Source organism: Notolepis coatsorum, assembly GCF_963971535.1.
Source record: "Notolepis coatsorum genome assembly, chromosome: 1".
Taxonomy (NCBI): domain Eukaryota; kingdom Metazoa; phylum Chordata; class Actinopteri; order Aulopiformes; family Paralepididae; genus Notolepis; species Notolepis coatsorum.
This window is the reverse complement of record NC_140165.1, coordinates 228,823,426-228,849,672: the sequence shown is the minus strand read 5'-3', so window position 1 is coordinate 228,849,672 and position 26,247 is coordinate 228,823,426. Positions and strand designations below refer to the sequence as shown.

General features: G+C 47.0%; 1 protein-coding gene across 1 annotated transcript in view; it reads right to left on the bottom strand.

The window, feature by feature from the left end:
• The window catches only part of scn4ba (sodium channel, voltage-gated, type IV, beta a), a gene marked incomplete at both ends in the record, with an annotated part of 69,603 nt that overhangs the window by 3,351 nt on the left and 40,005 nt on the right, over window positions 1–26,247 (bottom strand). The window contains 2 exons of the mRNA XM_084317037.1: window positions 890–1,118; window positions 18,745–18,908. Of these exons, the coding sequence (XP_084173163.1) occupies window positions 890–1,118; window positions 18,745–18,908 (393 nt within the window). The remainder of the gene's footprint in view (window positions 1–889; window positions 1,119–18,744; window positions 18,909–26,247) is intronic.

Sequence of the window (26,247 nt, the reverse complement as noted above, 5' to 3'; positions counted from 1 at the left end):
AAAACAATGTATAGACTCATACACACATAATCCCTCTCAATCATCACTTAAAACGGTGTATAAACTCATACACACATAATCCCTCTCAATCATTACTTAAAACAATGTATAGACTCATACACACACAATCCCCCTCAGTGATGATTTATGACCCACTACAGACAGTGTATTTATCTGTAGAGACTCCTGCCTCTGTACGTTCTTTCTTTCTATTTTGCTGTGCTCATTTTGCGTGATTTCTTCATAAATTCACCAAAAGTTACTACTTTTACGCACAACTGTTCTGAAGTTGCTACTGCATGGCAACCTTGGTATCGTTGGAAACCTCTATTTGTGACGTACAATCTTATCGCAACCAAACTTGACAACATCCTTTGTATCAGCAGCCAATCACTAAAATAGATAAATTGTTCATTTGGCATTTTACAATACAAAACTTTGAGGTTGTTTTCTCAAAAACGAGTTTTTATGCATTTTACTTACACACAAAGACATTTCGCTAGTACCTACACACACCAAACTTTCTACATTTCTTCCTATCCATACCCTGCTTCTAATTAAAGAAGGGTTTGTTGATATATCATTCATAGCCGGGTTTATAGTATATTTTATACCAAAACTAGGCAAAAATCGATTTATTTATGACAGTAGACAGTATTTCCTGATGTATGGGCTGATAAGAGGACGTTTCTTTTTGAATGTATCAACAAAATGAAACCAAGTTTTTGAATCTGGCATTATCCATGTTGGTGATTTGTGTCTTGGCGATATATGCAAATATGCGCATATTTAATGAGGGCGTGCCTCATTTGCATATATACACATTCAGAACAACAATTCGGAAAACATGCAATACATGAGCGTGTAGACGGCACTGTGTGTTACATACGTTGGTCCACCACAATGAGCGTGTAGCTGGCACTGTGGTTGCGGTTCTTCTCCTTGGGATTCCTGCCGAAGCAGACGTATTCACCCTCGTCCTCGAAGGTGATGTTCCTCAGCAGGATGGAGATGTTGTTGGACTTGGCCCCCTTGGAGGCCCCCACAAAGTCCACGCGGTCGTGGTACACATAGACCCTGGGGTCCACACCTTCATTAGCTACAAATCCCTCACACATCTACACACACACACACACACACAACACACACACACAACACACACACACACACACACACACACACACACACACACACACAAAAACACACACACACACACACACACACACACACACACACACACACACACAGAAGCACGCACACACACACACACACACACAGAAGCACGCACACACACACATACACAGAAGCACAGACACACAGAAGCACGCACGCACACACACACACGCACGCGCACACACACACACACACACACACACACACACACACACACACACACACACACACACACACACACACACACACACACACACACACACACACACACACACACACACACACACACACACACACACACACACACACACACACACACACAATATGTATGAAATATGTACAAATATCTAGGGTTCTCTCTCCTGATTGGATGAAGTGAGAACGGGATACCAGAAAATTTATTTCGGAGGGACTGGGAGACTTACTGACCAAACAATCTATATCAGTGATGGCTGTTGGAATGTAGAGCTTTACTACCCAGTGTCGGCGCCATGGGGGGGCATTCGCGGGCCATGCCCCCCCAGATGGCGCACTGTGCCCCTCCAAACATCATGGGCAATTGTTATAATTTTTTTTAATATTTAAAATTTTTTTTTTTTTATTATAGTAAAAGTCAGATGTTTTCCTTTATAAATAGGCTATTTAGCCTATTATTAAACGAAATTAAACAAAAAAAGTCTTAAAAGAAGTGTATGTTTGAGCGCACGCTGATTGGTGTGTGTGTTTGAATTTGTTATTGCGTTATTGGTCACGTTGAGTTGATGGGTAGGGTAGTCAGAGCGTGACTGCGTGACTTGAGTGAGCGTGAAAAGTACAATAGTCAGTGGGTAAAATATAACACTTGGAGACGGACATAAAATGGATATACGAAAATGGTTGCATGCCATGCATGGTGGGGCAGGGGGGGCACCTAAGGCTTCTTCACGGCCTCCTCCCTGGTGACGGTCCTCCAACATCTAACGTTGAAGAGCTTTCGGTAAGGCGCCATGAAGACGAAGTCTGCCAAGAAGCGCCCGGTGCTGCCGCTGCATCTGTTACAGCAGAAGCTAACGTGGTCTATAATCATAATATGTCATAATAATAATAATGGATAGTATAATGGATCGCCTATAATTGAGGCAGAGTTTGAAGTTGCAAAAGACCTCACGCGAAAGTGGGACACCGTCCTGAGGAGATTCAGTGCCACGACTCGCCGCCTCCAACTCTTCTAATGGGTAAGTCATACGACTCATACTGTTTAATTTAAGCCGCCTTGCCCCTTGTTATTATTAATAATACTTTCACTTGTTGATGAATTTAAGCCCAGCCTCGGGCTATTTTTTTTTTTTTAACATGACATACAATTAGACACACAAGCATTAACAGTAAATATCCACAGTAAGTCACAGGATTATACATTCCATTTGAATCAATATAAATGTAGTTTACGAGATATATACCTAATACTTGCAATCCAATCCAATACATACATATGCTCTTACTCGCTCTTCTTCCCCCTCCCCCCAGGACCCCCCCTTGGATAATCCATCCATTTTCATTCGTTTTTAACCAGGAATTACAATTCATATGCTAGCCTTTATTCTCTCCACCACTTCTAACCAGATTGCAATGCTGGTTTCACTGACACCTAAAATTCTTGCTGTAGATATCTCTAGATAAATCACATCGAGATAGGTAAGAACCCATACCTTCCGGCACATTTTATCCGGTTGAATCCATCGTGATGCTATCAGCTTTTTAGCAGCTGTGAGACCGGACAAAACTAGTCTCTTTAGCTGTATAGAGGCTGCAAACTGAGAAACATCATTCAACAGCAATACAGAGGGCTGTACAGGTATGTTCAGAAATAAAAATTCTGATAATTGCAGGGTCACTTCTTCCCAGAATATCTTAACAGGTGGGCAATCCCAATACATATGCATAAATGTACCATCATCACCGTTTGTACATAAGGAACATAGAGAATCTTGTCTAAGTCCCATTCTGTTCAATCTTATAGGAGTCAGGTATGTCCTATGAATATAGTTAAGATTAATTTGTTGATGATCCGGGTTGCGTGACGCAATTCGAACATTTGCCCAGACTTCTTGCCAATCAAAATATACTTCCAAGTCTGGTATATCCCTCCTCCAGACTGAGTCTAGGGGAAGGATTCCATACGAAGACGTTAGTAAGTGATGATAAAAGTCAGATACAAAGCCTCTCGATGTCTCTCTTTCATAGAAGAATTTGTGATATCTGTGGTGCTCAATTGGTATCTTTAATGGGACTCCATGAGCCTTCAAATATTCCAATAACTGTGCGTAGAAATAAAATGTGGAACTGGTGAGGTTAAATTTGTTACGTATTTCTTGATAGCTACAGAAACCCCGTTTGTTGAAGACATCTCCCAATGTATGTATGCCCTGTTTTTCCCATTTGGGGTATCTGATAGGTCGTTTTCCAATAAGGAGTGCATTGTTATTGAACAGGGGAGAATGGCTATGCCATTTATGTTGGTTAGAATATTTTTTTTTCTGTGTTTCACGCCATATCCGAATCACATGTGTAATAAGAGGGACAAATTTCAATTCGCATTGCTTAATTGATAATATGGTGTATACTAGGGCTGACCTTCGAATTTTTTTTGGCAATCGAAGCTTCGGGGGCGAGCTTCGATTTTAATTCGAAGCTTCGAATTAAAAAAAATTAATAAATTTTTTTTTAAATTTTTTATTTTTTTTAATATTTTTCTTTTATTTTTTTATCTTATGTTGTGGGACTTGTACAGCACTTTGGTAAACTTTGTTGTTTTTAAATGTGCTCTATAAATAAAGTGGATTGGATTAATGAATTAAGTAGCCCCTTTCGTGACTGTGACGCAGCCAACACGGCTGTGTGATTTAATTCAAGGTGGATCGCTGTTGTCGTTTGAACAACTTCAGATTTCATGGGAACTACCAATCCCCCAAATCAAGAATGTTTAAGATGAATGAAGTAAGATTTTGATTATTTGAAATATGGCCTGTGTAGACTAAACTATGCACAGAATTATGTCAGTCTACAAGGTCCGGATTCTACATGGTCCGGCAATGTAGACCTTGTAGACTCCACTACAGACCAATTATCAGTGAATATTCATGCATTTTTAAGAAGGGCTACTTCCACAAAAAAACAAAGAACTCACCAAAACATCTCAGTAGCACCTTATCTAAATGTTCTATTTCATATATGGAGATTCATATTTATTTATGTATTGCATGCATTTCTACATTTTATTTCCTATTTTGTTTATTCATCCCAGTATCTTTCTTTCTTATGTGTGGAATTCTACAAGGCATTTACATTCACATTTACATTTAGTCATTTAGCTGACGCTTTTATCCAAAGCGACTTACAAGTTCTGTACGACAGGTCATCAGGAAGGATACAACTCTATCAGCTGAGTAACAATATTCATCAAAGTGTTGCGTGTTACAGTGTAGGTTAGTTTATTAGGACAAGTGCATGACAGTAAGGTTAGTTAGGGTTAGATTTATTTTATTTTATTTATTTTATTTTATTTCAGATAATGGTTGAAGAAGTGCGTCTTTAGTCGACGGCGAAGGATTGGATGGGATTTGGCTATCCTAACTGGGGTGGGTAGTTCATTCCACCATTGTGGGGCAAGGACTGAGAATAGGCGTGTAGGTGGTGTATATGTGTTTGAGGATGATATCCTTCAAACAGGCAATAGTGATGATATAATTTGGGCAGTGCTGAGCTGGGTTACTTTCCTCCAGTGTATTTGTCCCCCGGCCCCACCCAATGGCCCCATGCACACACACACACACACACACACACACACACACACACACACACACACACACACACACACACACACACACACACACACACACACAGAAGTTAAAAAAACAAAACAAAAATTTTTTGAAAAAAAGATTTGATTTTTTATTTTATTTTTTAACTTCGATTTTTTTTTTAATGTTCGAAGCTTGTGCCATCGAACGAAGCTTCGAAGCTTCGAAGTATTTAAGACAGCCCTAGTGTATACTATGTCCTGCAGTGTGGTGCCACTATATTTTCTTCTAAGTTTCTCCAGGATACAGATGCTTGGGAGTCAAACCAGGTTATCAGTGGTCTTAAAGAGTACGCTTTAAAATAATGGTAGAAGTCTGGAAATGCTAAACCTCCGTCGGCTTTGTTTCTCTGTGCGGTGGATCTTTTTATTCGTGGAGGTTTGTTGTTCCAAATAAATGTATATGCGGTGGAGTGTAATTTTTTCCAGTAACCATCAGGGGGGGGGGGGGGGGGGGGGGTAACGGTAACATTGAGCTAATGAAGTTGATTCTAGGTAAAACATCCATCTTAACTATTGATACTCGGGCCTGTACTGAGTTTTTAAGTTTGGACCACCTGTCAAAGTAATTTTTGATCTTATCTTGGAGTTTTGTGTAATTATACTTCACCGTTTGGCATATAGTAGGGAATATTTCAACTCCTAGACATCTAAAGTGTTTTACCATTGGTATTTTTTCTGGAAGGAATATATCCTTTGCAGGGGCATTAAGTGGGAGGAAGGCCGACTTTGGCCAATTTATCCTAAATCCCGATAGATTGCCAAAATCATCAATCAACTTGAGAAGATGAGGCAGTGAGGTGGTAGGGTTTTGCATGAACAATATTACGTCGTCCGCATATAAACTAATATGATGTTGTGTGCCCTTAATTGCGATTGGTTCTATGGATTGGGATTGTCTTATATACTGTGCTAAAGGCTCTAATGATAAAGCGAATAGTCAGGGACTAAGAGGGCAACCCTGTCTGGAGGAGCGCGATACAGAAAAGATTTCGGAGGTAATTTTACCTGTTATAATCATGGCCGATGGGTCTTTGTATAATACTTTTATTATATCAATGAATCCGTTTCCTAACCCCATCCTTTCAAGTACTGCCCATAAATAAGACCATTCCAACCTATCAAAGGCTTTCATCGCATCCAAGGACAACATCGCTATAGGTGGAATGGCATCCTTGCTGGCGTCTAGCACATGTAGTAACCGTCTTATATTATCCGTGATCAGGTGGCCTCTTATGAAGCCAGTCTGATCAGGATGAACTAAAGATGTCATATGCTTTTGAAGTCTGATGGCTAGTACCTTGGAATACAGCTTGATATCGGTTCCGAGGAGGCTCAAGGGTCTATAACTACCACAATCGGTGGGGTCTTTGTCTTTTTTAAGGAGGACAGATATGAGTGCAATATTGTCGATCTTATGGAAATTCCCCTCCTTGATTGAGTATAAAATCATATTAAGTAATAGGGGTCCAATTACATCCCAGCATGAGAGGTACAATTCTGGTGGGATACCATCCCTTCCAGGGGCCTTACCAATTTTCATTTCAGATATAGCCTCCCTAAGTTCATCTAGTGTGATGGGTGTTTCTAACTGTTTAGCGTCTTCCTCTGATAGTTTAGGTAGGTTAATTTGATTAAGATCTATATCCATTTTGTTTGGATCGAAAGCCATTTCTGATTTGTACAAGTTGGAGTAAAACTCTTTGAATGTCTCGTTAATTTTTTTGGGGTCTGTGACAAGTCCTTGTTGGACCTTAATAGTAGGTGTTACAAAGGATCAGATTAAACCGAATATATATATTTATTGATTGATATATATTGCATAGTATTTGTATATCGTTTGATATCCCTTGTATATTCCTTGTACATATACACGGAATATCCCTTTAGTCTAGTACAGACCATAATATTTCATTCTCCAATTGGACAGCGGTCCACAGGCGCCAGGGCCATGCCTCCAGAGTCAGGTTCAAAGCCACCGTCAAGACATGTCTGTACATGCCCGGCCTTGCCCAAGAATACGAGACAGAAATGAGGCTGGCACTAGATTGTTCGCCGTGCATATAAATATGGCGCAGGTGAATACAGAAGCACTTAGTCAGAAGTCTTAGGAACTAAAGTTGAAGCCTCACCCACGATACTCCGTGCGGTGAAGTATGGCCTGTTTGGCCCCAAAGAGAGCATTGAGACCGCGTGCGAATTAATAACTGAAGTGTCAGAGTTTGGCGCTATACCGTCGAGTGCGACATATTTCTATTAAGTCAGTAATAGTCTATTTGTGTATAGTGTATCGTGCGGCTAAAGTTCTACAGTGACCAGCATCACCAACGCTTCCTCGTACCAGCTAGAGTGCTTATCCAGGCTGGGCTGCTTTCATGGCACTTTCACCCGAGGAGACCTAGACGAGGACCGTGTGGACATGTACACTGGATTAATCTACCCGACGACTGCATAGCCATTTACGGCTGGATTATATTTGTTTTGGTCCTGTGATTTATGGAGCGGAGAATCGCCGACGCCTACACGTGTGTGGGATTTACCCTGTGAGGAGCCACGTCGAGTCTGCGCCTCAGAGAGCCTGAGGCAGGCTAGCTTTCTTCACTGTGGAGCTACAGTCTACGGAGAACAGCTGTATTCGTCTGTGGATCAAGAGACTATTGCACCATCTCCTGTACTTGGAGTCTCCTTAGTCATCGTTGACCAGACTTTCTACTACCGACAGATCCTCTACCCCTGCTGGCTTACAACCGGGGGGACCCTTCAGTATCTCCCGCTATATATCACCAGTGCACCATAGATATAATTCCCTAAGATTCAGGTCGTATAATTACCTCCTGCGTAACCAGAGAATGGACATTCATTATTGATTTGCCTACGCACATTCCTTTGCCTTACAAGTGCATTCAAAGTATAATAGAGAAGTATATTATGTACCTTTTGCTGCAATAAATACTTAATTATAACTTTGTGTGGAACCGATTTATTGTGGGAAGTGTTCATCATATTTATATATCATGTACTGTATGGCCAGTAATTAAAGTACATAAAGCGGTAGTGGTTTAATGATACCATACTTATCAATACAGTCAGGGAATTGTACCCCTCAGTTACAATTGGTCCTTCGAGCCGGAGGGTAACTAGTGTAATATTAATATAGTGGTATTAATATTGACATGGCCTATGATGAACACTCCACAAAACGGTTCTCCTAAAGTAGATCGCCCGCAGCGTAGACGGCAGACACCTCAGTACTTAGAGGATTACGTTGCCAATATACTACCTAGCTTTCTACAGACGGTAAACGCGGAAAAAGTAGATAGTAAAATTATGTCCGACCCTATCAACCAGGCTACCCCGCCAATAGAGGCCCTAGTGGGTTCTAACGTAACTGACCAAGCTCACGGTGGAGACCAGGAGGGACCTGACATGACTTTACCCCCCGCCAAGACCGAAGAAGTAGTCCCCGGAGAGCTCCAGGATAAAGACAGCCCTCCAGGGATGGAACTCTACCCGCTACAAGAAGAGGAGAGCATCCCGGAGATGGATCTCCAGGACTCGCCACAGGAGAACAGATCTCCAACGAGTACTGCCAGGAGCGGATCACCTCAACCAGCGTCTTCCCCCAGCGAGGCGGACAAGATGCTGGCACAGGCATTCCTCGCCAGCCTAGCAGCCTCAACAGAGCGCGATCGACTCCAAGCACAGACGCTTAGTGAGCGCGAACATTCTTCCATGGAAAGAGAACGCCTTCAAGCGCAGCAACGGAGCGACGAAGATCGTATACGTCTAGAGATTAGACGCCTTCAGACGGAAGAGAATATGGGAAGGGACCGGGCCGAAGCCCAGCGCGCCGCCGCCGAAGCCCAGCGCGCCGCTGTCGGTGCCCAAAGAGAAGCAGAGTGCGACCTCGCTCTCACCAAGCGCGAAGCCGAGCGCGACCGATTACAAGCGCAGATAATGGAGCAGCTGATCACCAGGGCAACACCTCCTCCCTCCGCACGGGGTTCCAGGGCCTCGTCAAGACAGGGGTCAAGGGCACCCTCCCCTACCCGATCAAGCGACCCTGAGCCCGACCACCAGAGAGAGCCTATACCCCCCTCCGAACTCCTTCCCCGACCGGTCCAAGCGAGACCCAGCTACAAGGAAGAAACGGTCTACACCGCGGAGAGGCTAAATAGACGACTACAGGATCTAGAGGACCTGCCAGAGGAAGAAGAAGAGGGAGAGGAGGAGAGTCAAGCCCGACAGCAGCACAGTACTCCACAGGACCAGGAGGTCCAGTACAGCCCAGGCTCTACCCCCGCGGCTCTGCGCTACAGACCCACGACTCAATTCACGGGTGAGCTTGACGCACGACCAGCCCCGAGGAACAGCACCTGGATACGCGGGCCATGGTACCCAGCAGGTACCAGCCCACCAAGAGGCGTAAGAGGAGACTCGCCTAGGAGGCCTCTCTTCCAACGCTCACCGATGTGCCAGCCATCCATGGCATCATACATTGGCACACCGACGTTTCCGGACTTCACCCACGAGAACAGAGCACAGTACACGGAGCTACGAATGTGCTTAGAGACAATGATGTCCGATGTAGCTGATGAACTGTACAAATATGCTATCCTATTGAAGCACCTCAAGGTGCCCCGAGCGCACAATATAGCGCTGGCCTATGCCACCTCTACTACCCCATACACCGCAGCTCTAGCAGCACTCGACCAAAGATATGGACGCATATGGGACTACGTAATACAAGAGATAAGGCATATTGACCGCCTACCCCCAGCCACAGACAATCGCTCACTAGATGACCTGTCTATCAAGGTACAATCCCTGGTAGGGATGCTGGGGGCGCAAAGAGAAAAGGGTATGCACGAACTGTACGCAAACTCTAATGTCGAGAGGATTTTAGAGAAGCTTCCGCCCGCCGGACAAGAGCGCTTCAGGCGGCAAAGAGACCACCGTGATCCTAACGGTCCCGAGCCATCCCTCCTAGACCTAGCCGACTTCCTGGCGAGAGAAGTCAACAGCCTACGGTTGGATACGTTCATGCGGAGCACCCCAAGCTCCAGAGAGGGACCTAGGAGAGCAAACGATGGCCGAAGATTGGTGACCGTCATGCACCAATCAGAATCAGTACCGAGCAGCAAGAACCACAGTACCCCCTCGACGAAAGAGAAGTGGAAGATGGTGTGCCCGTACTGCGAAAAGGAACACTGGTTGTCACAATGTGACACGTTCAAGAAGATGACCGCCGACGAGGTGAGTCAATGGATAAAGTCCAACCGACGCTGTTACCGATGTGCGCGCAGTCACATGGCAGCCGATTGCCGCTTAAAGAAGAGGTGTAGTCGGTGTGACGGAGCCCACCTAGATGTCCTACACGACAGTAACAGAAGAAAGCCTGCACCCTCAAGCAGCACAAAGGCAAGTGTTATGTACATTGACCCCGCCAGCAGTTACCAAGATAAGGTCATGGACACTTACGCCGTCCTTGACGACGGGTCAGAGAAGACCCTTCTCCTCGCGTCCGCTGCGGCCCAGCTGGGGCTGCGGGGGAGCGAAAACCAGATGACGATTCGGACAATAAGAAGAGATCTAAAGACGATAAAGGGCGAGAATGTCTCCTTCACTATCGCAGCAAGCGGGCAGCCAGAGAGACGGTATAGGATTACTAACGCTTTCACCAGCCAAGAAATAGGCCTGTCGCAGTACACCTACCCCATCGCCAAGCTGATGGATAAATATGTGCACCTGCGTCAACTACCTATACCACTCATAGACGGTGCCACCCAGACCCTGCTGATAGGCTCCGACCATGCAGACCTCATCGTCCCGATTGACCGGGTCCACACAGGGCCCAGAGGCTGTCCTGCAGCAGTCGAGACCCGCCTAGGATGGACATTACAAGGCCCCCTCGCTAAGTCTCTTAACCGAACAGCAGCCACTAGCTGCCTCCACTCCAGAGTGACAGAAGAAGACACCACCCTCCTACAGCATGTCGAGAGGCTATGGACACTAGAGACAATGCCCTTTAAGAACGAAAAGAAAGACATTCGTTCCAAGGAAGACATTTACGCTATAGCCCTCCTCGAGCAGGGGACAAAGAGAGTCAAAGTCAACGGAGTGATGAGATACGCAACTCCACTCCTGAGGCGAGAGGGTATGCCTACCTTCCACGCCCCAAAAGAAGCGACGGAGCGGTATCTATTGAACACAGAGCGGCGCCTAGCCAGAGACCCCGCTCAAGAGACGGTGTACCGCGCTGAGATTAACAAGCTAATCACAGCGGGACACATAAAGAAAATTGACATTAAAGAGGCCGATCAGACGACCGAATCATGGTACGTGCCGCACCACAAAATCCACCACAACGGCAAGGATCGTATTGTGTTCAACTGCAGCTACCAGATCGGATCACAAAATCTGAATAAAGAGCTCTTGCCCGGCCCAACACTCGGCCCCTCTCTACTAGGCGTGTTACTACGTTTCCGCCAAGACAAGGTGGCCATCAGCGGCGACATCAAAGGGATGTTCCTGCAGGTGAGACTAGTGGAGGAGGACAAGCCCCTGCTGCGGTTCCTATGGAGAGAGAGGATCGGGGATGAGCAACCAGCCATCCATCAATGGGAAGTCCTCCCTTTCGGAACCACATGCAGCCCATGCTGTGCTACGTTTGCACTGCAAAAACACGTCGCAGAGGACCCAGCAGCTGATGAAGAGGTCCGACAAAGTGTAGGAAATAGTTTCTACGTGGACAACTGTCTGCAAAGCGTCTCGACGCCAGAAGAAGCCGAGGCCCTTCTACTCAAGCTCCGCGCCTCCCTGATCAAAGGCGGCTTTGATCTCAGGCAGTGGGCCAGCAGCGACCCGCAAGTATTGCGCAGCCTCTCCCCCGAGGACAAGGCAGCGAGCAGCGAGACCTGGATGGCGACCATCCCAGGAGAAGCCCAAGAAATGACATTAGGACTAGTCTGGCGCTTCAAAACAGACTCGCTCCATTATAAACACGCACCCCTGACCAAGGAGCAGGGACGGTCGACTGCACTACCGACCACCAGACGGAGTGTATACAGAACACTCGCCAGACAATATGACCCGTTGGGATGTATTCTACCTTACACCACCAGGGCAAAGATGATTGTAAGAGCGTTATGGGACAAGGACCAGGGCTGGGACGACCCCATACCCGAACACCTTGCATCCACATGGAGAGAGTGGGAGACGGAACTCAGCTCACTCCCAGGTGTCAACATACGCCGCAGCTACTTCCCACCCACAGTGAGGCCGGAGACGTGCCAGATGGACCTGCACGTCTTCAGCGACGCCTCCGAAGTAGCCTACGGTTCGGTGGCCTACTTGCGTGCCCGAGAGGAGGGAGGAGAAATACATACTGCTTTCATCCTGGCTCGCTCAAGAATAGCCCCACGAAAGCAACAATCTATCCCGCGTCTAGAGCTCTGCGCAGCCCTAGCAGGAGCGCAACTCGCCACGTTAATCCAACGTGAACTCACCATTCCGGTGCAAAGAACAATCTTGTGGTCAGACTCCACGACAGTACTCACATGGATCCGGTCTGATTCGTGCAGATACAAGGTCTTCGTGGGAGTCAGAGTCACAGAGATTCAAGATTTAACAGAAGTAGCAAGCTGGAGGTATGTGGACACAAAACACAACCCAGCTGACGTCATCACCCGGGGAATGTCCCTGGATGACCTCACCCGTCACAACCTATACAGTGACGGGCCAGAGTTCCTCAAGCTCCCGGAAGAAGAGTGGCCTACACCCACCCCACGGGAAGCGAGTAAAGAGGAGGCCGAAAACAAGAAATCTATGTTCTGTGGATTGAACACACTCGTCTCCACAGACCCCGACATAGACGATTGCCTCACCCTAGAGAGTGCGCAGCTAAAGACATTCCTGTGGCACCACCCAGAGATTCAGCTCACTACTGACATTACAGCAGCTGACTACGAAGAAGCAGAACTTCTTCTACTACAACGAGCCCAGAGAGACTCGTTTCCCGATGAGCTAGACTGTCTACAGGGAGCAAAGCCAGTCCCATCAGACAGCAGACTGCTCCACCTAGCCCCCGAGAGCGACGCCCATGGTCTCATCAGAGTGGGTGGTCGTCTGCAGAGAGCTCCAGACTTACCGGATGACGTCAAGTACCCGATAGTCTTAAACAGCCGACACAAGGTCACAGAGCTGATCATAAAGAAATACGACGAGGATGTGCATCACGCCGGGGCAGAGAGAGTCTTCGCGGAGATCAGACGTCGTTATTGGATACTGCAAGGGAGAGAAGCAGTGTGGCGCTTCCAGCGAACCTGTCTAGACTGTCGTAAGTGGCGAGCGCAGCCCAGTATACCCCGGATGGCTGACCTACCTCCCTGTCGCCTCCGACTCGGCGACAAGCCTTTTCACTCCACCGGTATGGACTGTTTCGGCCCGCTTTATATAAAGAAAGGAAGAGGAACCGAGAAGCGGTGGGGTATTGTATTCAAATGCATGACCACCCGAGCGATGCATATAGAACTCCTTCCAACCATGAGCACAGACTCATTCCTTATGGCCTTCCGAAGATTCACATCGCGGAAAGGCAAACCGTCTATATTATTGTCTGATCACGGGACAAACTTCAAAGGCGGAGAAAGAGAGCTGAGAGAGAGCTTCCAAGCTATGGGCCCAGAACTTAAGACCCACTTCGCTCCATCCCAGATTGACTTCCAGTTTAATCCCCCGAACGCACCTCACTTCGGTGGAACTTGGGAACGAGAAGTACGTTCAATAAAGACAGCCCTGTACGCCGTGCTTGGGCCCCAGACCGTGGCGGAAGAAGTCTTAATGACAGTCCTCACGGAGATCGAGGGAGTATTGAACTCAAAGCCCCTCGGTTACGTCTCAAGTGATGTAGCAGATGTCGACCCAGTCACCCCCAACACACTCTTGATGGGGCGGCTGGACCCCGCGCTACCACAGACAATGTACAGGCCTGAAGAAGCGAACGGCCGAAGAATGTGGAGGTACAGTCAAGTATTGGCTGACAAGTTTTGGAACAGCTTCCTACTCCACTATCTACCGTCTCTACAGACCCGCCAGAAATGGGTGAAAGAGAGAGACAATTTGACAGAAGGAACAGTCGTCATGATTATCGACCAGTCACTACCCCGAGCTGTGTGGCCGGCTGGCCGCGTAGGCAAAGTGATCACCGGTGCCGACGGAAAGGTCCGAGCGGCCGAAGTGCTCGTCCAGGGACGGATCTACACCCGACCCGTGGCGAGGCTAATAGAACTGCCAAGGCTCCCCGATACTATCGATGATGACCATGACCCCATGACTTTGTGAACTGCCCGACCCCTCACAACAGACATTGAGTAGTGGACAGTGCGGTTAATCTGTCTCTGCTTAGCTAATTAGGTGGGACTAATTAGGAGGCGGCTGTTACAAAGGATCAGATTAAACCGAATATATATATTTATTGATTGATATATATTGCATAGTATTTGTATATCGTTTGATATCCCTTGTATATTCCTTGTACATATACACGGAATATCCCTTTAGCCTAGTACAGACCATAATATTTCATTCTCCTATTGGACAGCGGTCCACAGGCGCCAGGGCCATGCCTCCAGAGTCAGGTTCAAAGCCACCGTCAAGACATGTCTGTACATGCCCGGCCTTGCCCAAGAATACGAGACAGAAATGAGGCTGGCACTAGATTGTTCGTCGTGCATATAAATATGGCGCAGGTGAATACAGAAGCACTTAGTCAGAAGTCTTAGGAACTAAAGTTGAAGCCTCACCCACGATACTCCGTGCGGTGAAGTATGGCCTGTTTGGCCCCAAAGAGAGCATTGAGACCGCGTGCGAATTAATAACTGAAGTGTCAGAGTTTGGCGCTATACCGTCGAGTGCGACATATTTCTATTAAGTCAGTAATAGTCTATTTGTGTATAGTGTATCGTGCGGCTAAAGTTCTACAGTGACCAGCATCACCAACGCTTCCTCGTACCAGCTAGAGTGCTTATCCAGGCTGGACTGCTTTCATGGCACTTTCACCCGAGGAGACCTAGACGAGGACCGTGTGGACATGTACACTGGATTAATCTACCCGACGACTGCATAGCCATTTACGGCTGGATTATATTTGTTTTGGTCCTGTGATTTATGGAGCGGAGAATCGCCGACGCCTACACGTGTGTGGGATTTACCCTGTGAGGAGCCACGTCGAGTCTGCGCCTCAGAGAGCCTGAGGCAGGCTAGCTTTCTTCACTGTGGAGCTACAGTCTACGGAGAACAGCTGTATTCGTCTGTGGATCAAGAGACTATTGCACCGTCTCCTGTACTTGGAGTCTCCTTAGTCATCGTTGACCAGACTCTCTACTACCGACAGATCCTCTACCCCTGCTGGCTTACAACCGGGGGGACCCTTCAGTATCTCCCGCTATATATCACCAGTGCACCATAGATATAATTCCCTAAGATTCAGGTCGTATAATTACCTCCTGCGTAACCAGAGAATGGACATTCATTATTGATTTGCCTATGCACATTCCTTTGCCTTACAAGTGCATTCAAAGTATAATAGAGAAGTATATTATGTACCTTTTGCTGCAATAAATACTTAATTATAACTTTGTGTGGAACCGATTTATTGTGGGAAGTGTTCATCATATTTATATATCATGTACTGTATGGCCAGTAATTAAAGTACATAAAGCGGTAGTGGTTTAATGATACCATACTTATCAATACAGTCAGGGAATTGTACCCCTCAGTTACAGTAGGGATATCTGCAAATCTTGCGTTGGCTCGTATCTTCATAGCTAGTAGGTGACTTGGTTTAGAGCCATGAAAGTAATAATGTTGTCTTGTGCTACGTATTTGAAATTCAGATTGTTGTCTTAAAATGGCGTTAATCTCTTTTTTTTAACACATTAATTTGAGATTCCAATCGAACCGAGTAGTTGTATTGTAAAGAGGAAAATAACGATGAGTAAAGCGTTTCCAGCTCTACCAATTTTGAACAACGATTCTTGTGTAGTTTGGAGGCAAAGACCATAGTGAAATCCTTGATAAATCCCTTTACCGACATCCATAATATTCTGGGGTCCTGTACCGAACCCGTATTCTCCAGCAGGAAATTAATAAGTTCATCTTTGAATTGTATAATGAATTCATTGTTTTTCAGCAATATCGAGTTAAATCACCATCTTGGGGCTTGGGATGACAGTATACCAAATTATCCTTTTAGGAGTAAATAGCTGTGATCTGATAGTGCATTGGGAACCATTTCCACGTCATAGTTATCAAATAGTCTAGCGGATGCAAAAACATAATCTATTCTGGAGAATGTCTTGTGTCTTGTAGATCGACAAGAGTACTCTCGGGTCGTTGGGTTGAGTAATCGCCATAGGTCATTTACACCTGTATTCTTGGACCAATCCTTTAGTGCATTAGATGCATGTTCCTGATCATTGGAAAAGGTGGGATAAGACTTATCCATCCCGGGATCCAAATGGCATTAAAATCTGCGCCAATTATAAATGAATATTCAGGAAGGTTTAACATTGTTCTGGTGAGTGTAGCGTAGAAGTTAGCATCGTAAAGATTTGGGGCATATGCCGCTACCAACGCTATTTTTCTGTTTCTGTATACAATTTTAGCTATGGTTATCCGACCATCTATATCAGACCATACGTCCTGCAATTCAATATTCAAATTCCGTTTCGCGACTATAGCAACTCCACGGGATCTCGTTCCATAAGATGAGTGGCTAATATTATGATATATGTTGTCCGCTAGCATTATTTTGTCATCCACTAAAAGGTGCGTTTCACTTAAAAGAGCCACATCAACCTGTTTGTTTTTCATCAGTGTAAGAACGCTTTTGCGTTTATGTTGTTTGTTTAGTCCCCCGGTATTTCAAATCATTATATTCAAACTAGCCATAATCTAAACAAGTTGTTGTGTACTTGTTTGTAATTTGTCTGGAGTACAAATTCACAATGGATATATATTCAACTATTGAGGTCCTGTTGAGAGCCGAGCTTAAAAACATACATATATACATATAATCCCCTGAACCCCCCTCCCCTAAAGAGCCGTACAAGGTACCTGTGTTCGTTTGACACCCCCTTCGCGTACAGCTCCACCCTCCCTTACACAGCCGGTCAGCCCAGAATGAGCCATTTATCCTTAACTTTCCTATGCAAATTGCCATAGGATCAAAAACTTTTAATTCTACCTTGATAGAATGTCACCCGTGGCCTAGCCACTCTCCCGTTAATATAATAAAATAAAAATTATGTAATACCCCTTCCTGACAGGGAGCGACGCGAGCGAGCGTGATTGCGAAAATGATTAAAATGTATTCGTTTCAATCAGACTATCCTGACCTGCCGCGAGCGACAGCGAACTGAGCAGCGATGTCGTCCACCCCTCAGATATTCGCTCACTGTGTCTCTAGTTGAGCGATTACGTGGCCGAGTCCCGCCCCTAAACACTTTTTATTGGTCAAGAATCGCAGGCCCCCCCCACGTGTGCTTCCAGGTAACACACACACAGACACACTCGGACACGCGCCGCCTCATATCAGGACAGTGTCGCGCGCGATTTCTAGTTCTCTAGTTCGCTCACTCGCTCCCTGTCAGGAACCGGTGTAAGCTGCACCCTTTTTCCCATTTTTCGACCCTGCTGCTTATATAACGGTGCGGCAAATCTATGGATTTCCTGTCTGGGGGGGATGAAGAGTTTATCGCCCGCCACTAGAGGGCAGCACCTTACCAGTATCCAACCGGACATGCCTTGCTCTGTTATGTTATTGCTGAGCGGCCATCTTGGTTTTCACGGACATTCATTCACTCGCCTCGAGTCGAGACGTTCATTCACTTATTCACGTGAGATGTTTACTTCACTGTTATTCACTTCGGCTTATAGTCCAGTGCGGCTTATAGTACACATCATTCAATTTAGCTGCTGCGGCTTATATTCAGGTGCGCCTTATAGTCCGAAAATTACGGTAGATATGGTCCATAATTCCAATCCATCATTATTGCGATGTAACGTGGTAATTCTCCAGCAATGGCCTTAAAGGAACACAACAACTTTTTTGGAAATTAGCTATTTGCCGTCTTCCCCAGAGTCCGACCAGAAGATAGGTGCAGAGAGAGAGATACCCGCCGCATGCTAGCTAGTTTACATAATAGGGAGGTGTAGTGGTTACGTCATTGCCGTTTTTCGTGTTCCACCCTCTGTCCAACGCAATGTATTTCCCCATTGCCCATTTCTAAATCGTCTCGTTTAAAACAAATAAAGCATTATGTATGGTGTACCTTTCTGTGCGTATTCATCCACAATCTATAGCTCAACATGAAAATATTCGCAATTAATCATAAAAGAAAATCGCCTAATTTGATTTCAACCAAAAATGCTTAAACAATAATGTTAGTGATAGAAGGGAACTCATTTTGTGCAAAAATGGAAAGCTTTTCAATATCCATGCGGCAGAATTGTAGCCGATAATCCATTTTCCCAATGATAAATCCCTATGCGGGTGGACCTTGCGGGCGCTACAAAGCGACGTCAGACTACACCTCTGACTGGAAGTGGATACGGACCATTAGCTCACCGTCAAAAGTAATGAAATGCACTTTCCAACACATGTGAATGTGTACGTGTATGTATATAAATGCATATGTGTGTGTGTGTGTGCGCGTGCGTGCGTGCGCTACCATATTCAAGGTGCCGTTATCGTTGTAGCTCCAGTTGAAATAGAGGTTCTTGATGCCGATGCAGGAGGAGTAGGTGCAGGGCAGCAGCACCGTGGAGCCGTTCATCACCTCTAAGAAGGTCACCTTCCCTGTAGACATCTCCAGACCACTCACACACCACACCCCTGGAGAGAGAGACACAGGGGGGAGGGGAGGGGGGAGACGAGAAATGGTAAATGGTAAACGGTGCATTTATATAGTGCTTTTATCCAAAGCGATTTACAATATTTGTTCCTCACATTCACCCATTCACTCACACATTCACACACTGATGGCGGAGGCAACCATGCAAGGTGCTGACCTGCACATCGGGAGCAATTAGGAGTTAAGTGTCTCTTATTACATGGCGTTTTCACATTCGCCGAAATGCTTGCTTGTGATCAAGCCCACTGACACACTTTTTCAGTGCAATTAGACACTGCCGGTGTTCTGCTGCCGGGGAAGCTGCCGGCGATGACAGGGGGCGGAACGACGAGCGGAGCCAGAACCAGTGTTGCGAGTCGATGTAAAATAAATTAGGTATATTGTTAGTAAGTTAGCCATGTAATAAGCGGGATAATGTATAGCTATACTCGATCATTGTCGCAAAATAATTGACCTTCACTGATGTTTAAAACAGCTCGCCGAGGCGGCTCGGTATTTTAAACTCTGTGTCGGTCAATTATTTTGCGACAATGACCTCGACATTATCAAGCAGGCAGAAAAGTGGCAATTTTTGAACTTGAAATGAGGACTGCATACTTTTTTTGCAAACCAAAACAACATACTTTATACTTATAGCACATGCATGAGCCTAGTCTCTTTTGAAAGATGACATTCTGAAGTTTCTGATTCCAGAAAGAGAATTCAATTTTAGTGCTAACGTAATAGAGTAACATAGGTCTGAACTTGAGTTGTAGAAAAACTTGTTTTTCTGTAGTAGTTAGTAGTCCAGAGGTGGTATGCCTTACAAATCCAGACGGAGCCATAGCCTGAAGCCTTATGTAGTACATATCTTTAGTCCGAAAAGCGTCCCATATGTGGGACGTTGTGTGATAAGAGGTGTCTTGCTCAAGGACACATCGACACGCTGCCCAGGAGGAGAGGGAATTCTTCTCAGAATTCACCATTAGGAACATCTTTTAGTGTTAGGTGGCCTTGGATTCTATTGACCAAGTAACCCAATTTAGAATGCTGGCCCAATGTCAGCCAGACAGAGTTACTTCACATTGAAACCTTGGTAATGCTGTACAGTATACAGTAGGAGCCTTGGGAAATGGAAATTGTATATGTTTTTTAATTTCTGAACTAGCTGATCAGATGCTAATCCTACAATACTTAATTGTATTCATACAGGCCATGTTAACTAAGAATTATTTCACATTTACAACAGCAGCCTACTACAATTACTACTACTGCTGCTACTATTACTATTTGTACTACTACTACTACTGTTGTGAAGGATCAGATTAAACCGAATATGTATATTTATTTATATATATATATTTAATTGTATTTGTATATCGTTTGATATCCCCTGTATATTCCTTGTACAATATGCATTGAATATCCCCGTTTCTACTAAACAGCCCATAATAGTTTCATTCTACCATTGGACTAGAACCTGGCGCCAGGTTGCCATACCCCTAGGTTCAAGTTCAATCGTGCCGCCTAACATGTCGAGGCAGCCCCCGGTTCCGCGCAGTAATATGCCGGGCGAAATACGTGTGGTACTATTTGTTCATAGCGCATATATATATGACGCTCGTAAAGTAGAACTTTCTTTTAGTCCAGTTCTTTACCCTCCAACAGAGTGACAGACGCAAAAGCCTCCCCACGAAGCACGTGCGGTGTAGTAGGGCCTACTTGGCCCAGAATAGGCATTGAGATATCGTGTAGATTAATAGTTGAATGGTCATAGTTTGGCACCATACCGTCGAGTTGGACGTATTCTATTAAGCTAATAATAGTCTATTTATGTATGGTGCATCGTTCGGTTCGAGTTCTACAGTTATCAGTACCCCCATCGTTCCTGACGTTATCTGGACGCTTATCCAGGCTGGTCAGACCCCTAGTGGTGATTGCATCCGAGGAGCTCCGGGTCAAGAGCGACTGGACCTGTATATTGGATTACTCTACCCGACGACGGCGAGCCTTCCACGGCTCTTGGATTATGCTTTATGTGCTTTGATTATTCCATGGATAAAGGCCAACACTGTCGAGTGTTGGAATTACCCCCCGGAGAGGACTACAGGTGAGGCGGCACTCTACACGTGAGGTCGCACCACGTCTCTCCATTGTGGACCGGCAGATACCGTTCCACAGAGGGTCCAGCTGTGTTCGTCTACGGCCCCAGGTTCTGTGGGCACTGGATCTAAGACTTTGGATTCTCCCAAGACACCGTCGGCTAGATGGGATACCGCCAGCGACTTCTCTAACCCCCCTCCTACTGTCTTACAACCAGCGGGACCCCCCCCCCCCCTTAGTGTATCCAGCTATAATTATTTAAGTACTATCGCTATCGTTTCCTAAATATTCCAGGTTGTATACTTACTCCCTGCGCAACCAGAGATTGGACATTCAATGTTGATTTACCTACGAATACTCATTTGCCATAAAAGTGCATACTTAACATTTCAAATCATAAATGTAATTAAGTGAATATTGTGTACACCCTTTGCTGTATTAAATATTCGATTTGGTCCATTTGTGTTGGTTCGTTTCATCAGGTGGGAAAGTGTTCATCATACTTATATCTTGTACTGGGTGGCCAGAAGTTAAAGTACATGAGGTAGTGGTATTAAATATCATATCTAACAATACAGTCAGGGAATTGTACCCCTCAGCTACAATTGGTCCTTCGAGCCGGATGGTAACTAGTGTAATATTAATATAGTGTTATTAATATCGAAATGGCCTATGATGAACACTCCACGAAACGATCCTCCTAACCTAGAACGCCCGCGGCGCAGACGACAGACACCTCAGTACTTAGAGGCTTACACTGTCAGTCAACTACCTAGCCTTCGACAAACGGTAAACGTAGTAAAAATAGAAAGTAAAATTATGTCTGACCTTAACGACCAGGTTTCCCCGACCACAGAGGCCCTAGTAGGTCCTAATGTAACTGACCAAGCCCACGGTGGAGACCAGGAGGGAATTGACATGCCTTTACCCCCCGCCACTACTAAAGAAGTAGTCCCCGACACGCCCCGGGAGGAAGACAACCCTACAGAGAGAGAACTCTGCACGGAAGAAGAAGAGGAGAGCGCCGAGGAACTAGAGCTCCAGGACTCCCCAACGAGTACCCCCAGGAGCGGTTCACGCAGGAGCGGCTCACCTCCACTACCGCCTTCCCCCAGCGAAGCGGAGAGGATACTACAACAGGCGTTCCTCGTCAGCCTGACAGCCTCTACCGAACGCGATCGGCTCCAAGCACAGACGCTTAGCGAGCGCGAACGTCTCCAAGCCCAGGCGACCAGCGAGCGCGAACACCTCCAAGCACAGCAACGGAGCGAAGAACAGCGCACAAGTCTGGAGATGAGACGCTTCCAGATGGAAGAGAATATGGCAAGAGACCGCGCCGACGCCCAGCGCACCGCTGCCGGTGCCCAAAGAGACGCAGAGCGCGACAGACTACAAGCGCAACTAATAGAGCAGCTGATCAAAAGGACAACTCCCTCTCCCTCCGCCAGGGGCTCAAGGAACTCGTCGAGACAGCAGTCAAGAGCAGCGTCACCGCAACGAGCAAGCGACCCTGAACTTGACCAACAGACCGAGTCTAGACCCCCCGCAGACCCCCTTCCCATACCGGTCCAAGCGAGACCCAGCTACAAGGAAGGAGCGGCCTACACTGCGGAGAAGCTAAATAAACGATTACAAGATCTGGAAGATTTGATAGAAGAAGAAGAGGGAGAAGAGGAGAACCAAGCCCGACGACAGCACAGTACTCCACCGGACCAGGAGGTCCCATACAGTCCAGGCTATACCCCCGCGGCGCTGCGCTACAGACCCCCGACTCTATTTACGGGTGAGCACGGCGCACGACCAGCCCCGAGGAACAGTACCTGGACCAGCGGGCCATGGTACCCTGCCAGTACCGGCCCACAGCGAGGCGCAAGAGGGGACTCGCCCAGGAGGTCTCTCCCCCAACGCTCGCCGATGTATTCGCCATCCACGGCGTCATACAACGCCACGCCATCAATCCCAGACTTCGTCTATGAGAGTCGAGCACAGTACACGGAGCTCCGGATGTGCTTAGAGACAATGCTGGCGGATGTCATTGATGAACGCCACAAGTATGCAATATTATTGAAGCACCTGAAAGTACAGCGAGCACACAATATAGCGCTAGCCTATGCTACCTCCTCGACCCCATACACAGCGGCCCTTGCAGCGCTGGATCAAAGATATGGACGTATATGGGATTACGTAATCCAGGAGATAAGGCATATTGACCGCCTACCCCCAGCCACAGACAATCGCTCACTAGATGACCTGTCAATCAAAGTGCAGTCCCTGGTGGGGATGCTGGGAGCTCAACGGGAGAAGGGCAGGCATGAGCTGTACGCCAACTCTAACGTTGAGAGGATTTTGGAGAAGCTGCCACCCGCAAGACAGGAGCGCTTTCGGCGGCAGAGGGACTACCGAGATCCCGACGGCCCCGAGCCATCCCTCCTTGATCTGGCCGACTTCCTGGCGAGAGAGGTCAGCAGCTTACGACTGGACACCTTCGGGCGGAGCACGCCAAGCTCCAGAGAGGGACCCAGGAGAATAAATGATGGAAGAAGATCGGTGACTGTCATGCACCAATCAGAGTCAGTACCGAGCAGTAAGAGTCACAGCACCCCCTCGAGGAAGGAGAAGTGGAAGATAGCGTGTCCCTACTGTGAGAAAGAACACTGGCTGTCACAATGTGACACATTCACAAAGATGAATGCAGAAGAAGTGAGCCAATGGATAAAGTCCAACCGGCGCTGTTATCGATGTGCGCGGCCCCACATGGCAGCCGAATGCCGCCTAAAGAAAAGGTGCAGCCGGTGCGATGGAGCCCATCTAGATATACTACACGATAGTAACGGAAGACGGCCTACACCTGCACCACGGAGCGGCACCAAGGCAAGTGTCATGTACATTGACCCCGCCAGCAGCAACGGAGCTCAAGTGCTCTTAAAGGTAGTCCGTGTGACATTGAGCTACCAGGATAAAGTCATGGACACTTACGCCGTCCTTGATGACGGGTCAGAGAAGACCCTTCTGCTCGCCTCCGCTGCGACTCAACTGGGACTGCGGGGGAGCAAGAACAAAATGACGATTCGGACAATAAGAAGAGATTTGAAGACGATAAAGGGCGAGAATGTCTCCTTCACTATCGCAGCCAATGGGCAGCCAGAGCGACAGTACAAGATCACAAATGCTTTCACCAGCCAAGAAATAGGACTTTCGCAGTACACCTACCCTGTCACCAAGTTGATGGATAAATATGTGCACCTGCGCCAATTACCTATCCCGCTCATAAACGGCGCTACCCCGACCCTGTTGATAGGCTCCGACCATGCAGAACTCATAGTCCCGATTGACCGGGTCCATACAGGTCCCCGAGGCTGTCCTGCAGCAGTCGAGACCCGCCTAGGATGGACATTGCAAGGCCCCCTCGCTAAATCTCTCAACCGAACCGCAGCCACTAGCTGCCTCCACTCCAGAGTGGAAGAAGGAGACACCACACTCCTGCAGCATGCCGAGAAGAAAATAGACTGGCGACGCCGTGCGCTGCTCCGCGCCTCCCTGATCAAAGACGGCTTTGATCTCCGGCAGCAGGCCAGCAGCGACCCCCCAGTATTATTTGCACTACAGACACAAGGTCACAGAGCTGATCATAAAGAAATACGACGAGGATGTACACCACGCAGGAGCAGAGAGAGTCTTCGCGGAGATCAGACGTCGTTATTGGATATTACAAGGGAGAGAAGCAGTACGGCGCTTCCAGCGAACCTGTCTAGACTGCCGTAAGTGGCGCGCGCAGCCCAGCATACCACGGATGGCTGACCTACCCCCCTGTCGCCTCCGAATCGGCGACAAGCCATTCCACTCCACAGGCATGGACTGTTTTGGCCCGTTGTATATAAAAAGAGGAAGAGGCACCGAGAAGCGGTGGGGTATTGTATTCAAATGCATGACCACCAGAGCGATACATATCGAGCTCCTTCCGACCATGAGCACAGACTCATTCCTTATGGCCTTCCGGAGATTCATATCACGGAAAGGACAACCGTCTACATTGTTGTCTGATCACGGGACCAACTTCAAAGGCGGAGAAAGAGAGCTGAGAGAGAGCTTCCAAGCTATGGGCCCAGAACTTAAGACCCACCTCGCTCCAGCCCAGGTTGACTTCCAGTTTAATCCCCCGAACGCACCCCACTTCGGTGGAACCTGGGAACGAGAAGTACGCTCTATAAAGACAGCCCTGTATGCCGTACTCGGAGCCCAGACTGTGGTAGAGGAAGTCCTAATGACAGTCCTCACGGAGATCGAGGGAGTATTGAACTCCAAACCCCTCGGTTACGTCTCCAGTGATGTAGCAGATGTCGACCCAGTCACCCCCAACACACTCCTAATGGGGCGGCTGGACCCCGCGCTACCCCAGACAATGTACAGGCCCAAAGAAGCGAACGGCCGAAGAATGTGGAGGTACAGCCAAGTACTAGCTGACAAGTTTTGGAGCAGCTTCCTACTTCACTACCTACCGTCTCTACAGACCCGCCAGAAGTGGGTAAAAGAGAGAGACAATTTGACAGAAGGAACAGTCGTCATGATAGTTGACCAGTCACTCCCCAGAGCTATGTGGCCGGCTGGCCGCGTAAGCAAAGTGATCACCGGTGCCGATGGCAAGGTCCGAGCAGCTGAAGTACTCGTCCAAGGGCGCACCTACACACGGCCCGTGGCGAGGCTCATAGAACTGCCCCGACTCCCAGATACTATCGATGATGACCATGACCCTATGACTTTGTGAGTTGACTGACCTTACAGCGGACCTTGAGTGGAAGACAGTGCGGTTAATCTGTCTCTGCTTAGCTAATTAGGTGGGACTAATTAGGGGGCGGCTGTTGTGAAGGATCAGATTAAACCGAATATGTATATTTATTTATATATATATATTTAATTGTATTTGTATATCGTTTGATATCCCCTGTATATTCCTTGTACAATATGCATTGAATATCCCCGTTTCTACTAAACAGCCCATAATAGTTTCATTCTACCATTGGACTAGAACCTGGCGCCAGGTTGCCATACCCCTAGGTTCAAGTTCAATCGTGCCGCCTAACATGTCGAGGCAGCCCCCGGTTCCGCGCAGTAATATGCCGGGCGAAATACGTGTGGTACTATTTGTTCATAGCGCATATATATATGACGCTCGTAAAGTAGAACTTTCTTTTAGTCCAGTTCTTTACCCTCCAACAGAGTGACAGACGCAAAAGCCTCCCC